Source organism: Psammomys obesus, unplaced genomic scaffold, assembly GCF_907164565.1.
Source record: "Psammomys obesus unplaced genomic scaffold, mPsaObe1.curated_primary_1811, whole genome shotgun sequence".
Lineage (NCBI taxonomy): Eukaryota > Metazoa > Chordata > Mammalia > Rodentia > Muridae > Psammomys > Psammomys obesus.
In genome coordinates this window covers 389,360-394,931 of record NW_026596073.1, presented here as the reverse complement: position 1 = coordinate 394,931, position 5,572 = coordinate 389,360, and the positions used below count along the sequence as shown (strand labels likewise).

General features: G+C 38.2%; 1 protein-coding gene across 1 annotated transcript; it reads right to left on the bottom strand.

Moving 5' to 3' along the window:
* Positions 1-527: 527 nt before the first annotated feature.
* Positions 528-902, bottom strand: LOC129690463 (40S ribosomal protein S15a-like; the record flags this gene model as incomplete). The annotated part of the gene is made up of 1 exon (XM_055626166.1): positions 528-902. A coding segment is annotated over exon 1 (375 nt), but the record flags the coding sequence as incomplete, so codon positions are not given.
* Between the last annotated feature and the right edge of the window lie 4,670 nt (positions 903-5,572).

The window sequence follows — 5,572 nt, the reverse complement described above, 5'->3', positions numbered from 1 at the left end:
AGCAGTCTCCCTTGAGTCCAATCACCCACTGGGGCCACATTTCCAGGAAAGCTGACACCTAAATGTGAACTTCATTATAACCTGAGAAAATCGTTCCGAGTCTGGCAAGAAAACTGCAAATATTTTTAAGTATCCTGCAAGAAAAGAGTCCATCCTCAAGGGTTGGAAGAATAAGCAAAATGATAACCAAATTATTTTCTAATCTTATAGAAACTCACTTTCTAAAGCCTACACAACAGTAGAAATTTGGCAAAGACTTTTCACATCAAACTGTTCTCGGGATAAATATTGAGATGAGGAGATGTTTTAGAGGCTTGCAATGTATTGTGGGAGATTTCAAGGAATAAAGACAAATATCTTATCAGTCATGAACAGTTAAATATTGGGATAGAAAGAATTCTGTTTTAAGTATTAAAAAACTTGTTTGGAATTAAATAGAGTGGCAGTGTTTTGTTTTTTTTTTCATAGTCCATGGAGGTTTTTATTTATGTATGTATTTTTTTATGTTTTACATCTCTAGAAAAAAAAAATTTCTCTCCTGTGTGTGTTCCTCTTGCTTTTTCATGGTCCATGATGCCAGCTGAGGTTGTTAGTAGAATGAAGCCAAACTGACAGGATGGGAGCAGATTGTTCTGCCATTTTTCTAGGTCTTTGAGTTGCACATCAAATCTAGGGCTGATCACGCCATGCTTGTTCATCCTGCCTGTGAGGTTCACAGCGATTTTCCCAGCTTTGTGATCATCAATGATCTCAAATTCACCAATGTAAGCCTGTTTCATCATCACAGTTAGGAACTGAACAATGACTTTGGAGTATGGCCTGAAGGGGACATGAAGTTTGCCTCTCTTCTCAGCATTGTTGATACTTTTGAGAGCATCTGCGAGGTCATTCATGCACACCATGGTGATGGTGCGGAAACAAGGCGGAAAGAGTGGAGTCGGTTTTGCATTAATGAAATAACATAACTATATCTAGGACAATGTCTTAATTCAACAGAACAATTGTTCTTGCAATGCGGAACCCCTAGACAAAAATTGGTTGATAGCATTTACTGTGTCATCACCTATATACTAAAACTGTGTCATCTTAAACAAAGATAAGAAGTAAAATGGAGACAGACCAGCATGTTGTGACTGTATGACAGTTAGATCTTGGACACTCGGGTAACATCTAGACTTCTTAACTCTGTCTCTAGTTATTTAACTTTGTACAACCATTCAATTCCTATTATATGACATATATCAAATAAGGACAAAGATCAAACATAATATCTATACCATAGGCTCAAAATCCTATTAAAAGATGGAATAAAAGATCAATACATGGCACAGCTACAGATTTTTGTCTAGTTGAAAAAAATTGATGTACTTACTTTACATCCAACTGTAAAAGAACAATATCAGAATAGACATGGAGGAGGGTAGGGCTGGGGCTGGAAGAGAAAGAGATAGAGATAGACTCAAAGAACTCAAAACGAAAACATACATTTATTATTATTATTATTATTATTAGGCATAGTTACAGCTATAAATAATAAAACCTCAATTCTATTTCATCGATCACTGGGTCTTTATGTTCATCAGCACCACGTTCTTTTGATGACTATAGCTGCATATTATAATTTGAAATTAGAGATAGTGGTACAAACACTGGTATTTTCACTTACAGGGCTGTTTATTCATCCAGGGTCACTTGTATTTCCTTATGAATGTTATGATTTTTTTTTATCAAATTCTTTGAACAAGTATGATGGAATTTTGACGATGATTACATTCAATGTGTAGATTGCTTTTGGTTGAATGTCCATTTTCAAAGTATTAATTTTTCTAATCCATTGATGATGTAAGTATAAACTCAAATTCCTTCGGCCACCTGAGTTTTTACTAAGATGCCAGTGATGTGCACTCAGGAAAGGACAGCATCTTCAACAAGTGGTACCAAGTGGTACCAAGGAAACCGGAGACCCTACGAAGAGGGATGAGACTAGATTCTCATAACAACCTTCACAAACTCAACTCTGAATAAGTCCAGAACTTCAACATAAGATCTGATACTTAATAGAATGGAAATTCTTTTAACAGAAGATTTTATTTTGGCTTATAATTCCTCAGAGTGAATTCTTAATTTTTTGGGAGAGTGGCACACACACGCGCGCACACACTCACACACACACACACACATACATAAATAAATGGAGAATCCTCAAGAAATACAAAAGCTGAAAGTTATTTTTAAATGTTCAACTTCTTTAGCCATCAGGAAGACACAAATTAAAATTAATTTAAGATTCCATTATATCCTGGTCAGAACTGACTAAGTATTTTAAAGAGGACAAGAAATGCTAGCATGGAAGTGAGGAAAGAGAACACTTAGTTACAGCTGTTGGAGTACAAACTGTTAATACTACTGTGAGAAGTAATGTGAAGAATCCTCAAAAAGCTAGAAGTTACTATATGATCAAGCACTAACACTCATGGACATATACCCCAAAACTCTATACCTTATTTCAGAGATGTTTGCTCATTCATACTATTGCTGTTCTATTCACCAAAGAATAAGAAATGGAAACAGTGTATACAACATAAAATAGTAACACCAACAGCTAATAAGTGGGATCTCATGAAACTAAAGTGTTATGTCCATTAAAGGGCACCTTTGCTCAAGTGCAGAGGCAGCCCAGAGAACTGCCTTTAAGGCTTTACTAATTATACACATGTAAAATTAAACAACAACTAACGTTATTGTTAAAAAATCATGAGGCTGGTTAACCGATATTCTCTGTAAGAAGTTTATTAGGAGGGTATGGAGGAAGTGGGAAGCAGGACATGAGAGAGAGAGAAAAGGGAAGGGGAAAGGGGGTGTCCCAAGAGAGAGAGGAAGAGAGAGAGAGAGAGAGAGAGTGTAAGAGAGTAAGAGTGTAAGAGAGAGATCACATGTCGGGGTTAGCCCTTTAAGGGGCAAGATAACCATGCCTTCCAAGTGTGGCCACCTGGCAGGCGACACATGATGACATCAAAGGTTGCTGGGTAACACAGGAGCAGGTTGTGTTCCAAAATACTAAAAACAACAACAAACAAAACACCAAGAAAACAAACAATTTAGTTAAAACTGAGACATGGATCTAAACAGAGTTCCAAAAGAGAAAATATAAATAAATAAGAAATTTAAGCTTAAATGAGGATGTTTAAAAAAATGTTCAACTCTTAATTCACAAGGAAAATGAAAACTACTTTGAGATTTTATCTTCACCCAGTCAGAATGGCAAAGACCAAAGAAACAAAGCACCACAGATGTTGGTGTGGATGTGGGGGAGGGGAACAGTTAGTCACTGATGGTGGGAGTAAACTGGTATAGCCACTATGTAAATCAGTGTGGAGGCTCTTCACAAAACTGAAAATAGACAACCATATGATCCAGCTGTCCATTCTTGGGCATAAACAAACGATTTTACATCCTACTACAGAGACACTTGCTTTATGTAAAAGAGCCAAGAATTTGAAACTGCCCTGGTACCCATTAACTGATGAGCAGATAATAAAAATGTGGTAAAAATGCAGAAAGAAACTTCATTTATCTGTTATAAAAAAAAAAAGAAATTGTGAAATCTAAAGATAAATGGACGAGTTGGAAATAGTCATTCTGTGTAAGTTAACTGAGACCCAGAAAGCCAAATGTGTCATACTTTTTTTCACATGTGGATGTGACTTTGATTCTTTAGACATGTACATTTGAATCAGAGTAACCTCAGAAGACAGGAAACTAATATGGAACCATGAAAACTCTCACAGGCAGGGACTAGAATATAAGTGATTTGAAGGTGGGAAGAGGAACAGGAAGGGTTAAGTGGGCAAGGGGTGTTACCATAGAAGAGCTGTGTGGGGAGGGAGAACTAACACTGAAAACCTTTCAAATAGCTCTGTACCCTGGGTGTCTTTTTGCTTCTGGGATATCTCACTCAGGTAAGTGGATATTAGACATATTATATAGGCTAAACCTACTAAAATCTGTACACCTAAAGAAACAAGTCAAGAAGGAAGACTATGGCTAAATGCTCAAACCCCATACAGAAAGGCAAAGAGGATGGACATTAGAAGGAGGAAACAGGGAACAGTACAGGAGCCTGCCACAGAGGGCCTCTGAAAGGCTCTACCCTGCAGGCTATCAAAGCAGATGCTGAGACTTATGACCAACCTTTGGGCAGAGTGCAGGGAATTTCATGAAAGAAGTAGGAAATAATAAGACCTGGAGAGGACAGGAGCTCCACAAGGAGAGCAACACAACCAAAAAATCTGGATACAGGGGTCTTTTCTGAGATTGATACTCCACCAAGGACCATGCATGGAGATAACCTAGAACCCCTGCACAGATGTTGTCCACGGCAGTTCAGTATCCAAGTAGGTTCTATAGTAATGGGAACAGGGACTGTCTTTGACATGAACTGATTAGCCTGCTCTTTGATCACCCCCTTGCCCCTAAGTGGGGACAACCTTACCAGGCCACAGAGAAAGACAGCACAGCTACTCCTGATGAGACCTGATAGACTAGGATCAGAAGGAAGGGGAGGAAGACCTTCCCTATCAGTGGACTTGGGGAGGGGTATGTGTGGAGAAGGGGGTGGGAAGGTATGTGTGGGAGGGGAGGAGGGAGGCCACGGGAGTATACAAAGTGAATAAAGTGTAATTAATAAAAATTAAAATAAAAAAAATGGAAAGAAAAAAATAAAATAACTTTATCGAAACAAGCTATAGAAATTTCCTAAAACATGTATGTGTAAGCATACAATTAATTCAATTGGAACTACCCCAAATAGGAGCAATATATTTCCCATAGGCTTTTAAGTAAAAGTCTGAGTTCCAAGTATGGTTTACTTTTTTTTCCAGGTTGTTGATTCAGTACTCTCTGGTGGACATCTTCAAATGCTAATTCCACTATCCTATTATGCACGGATCTTGAAAATAAGACCTTATTATCAATAAAGATATCACATACCTGAGTCACAGTACTTGGAGAAATCAAATTGGTACTGACCTGGAAGCTTCATTACTACTGGTTAGCTTTATGTACTGGAAGGTACTGTGCATGCTGCCAGGGCAGCAAAGTTTTTATAAACCTTATTCAGCTTTGACCTCTTCAAGTTACAGTAACAACTAGTCTGACAATATATACCAACTGGTGTTGTAGTGGCCTGAGTGTTATGGTAGCAACCAATGCATTTTAGACTGGATATAAGGCTTACTTCACAAGATGATACAACCCATGTTTGACGCTATTAACTGGGTCAAGAGACTGTGGCTGAGCAAGTCATGAGCTGCGGAGAGCACCTAAGGCTATCATTCTGTTAAATGAACATAGTATTAACCTGCCACCCAAGAGTGTATCCTCATGTTCCTAGATCCGTACATTTCTCAACCCTCTTCAAAGACACCTTATTTTAAGTCAGTGATGATTAGTCAGAGACACTCCACTGGTCAACACGCAAACAGTTAGCACTGTGGAGTGCTCAGCCTTAAATGGGATATCAGTACCATGTTTTCTTGCTCCAGGGCTCAGGGATCACACAAGAGAAGAGAGA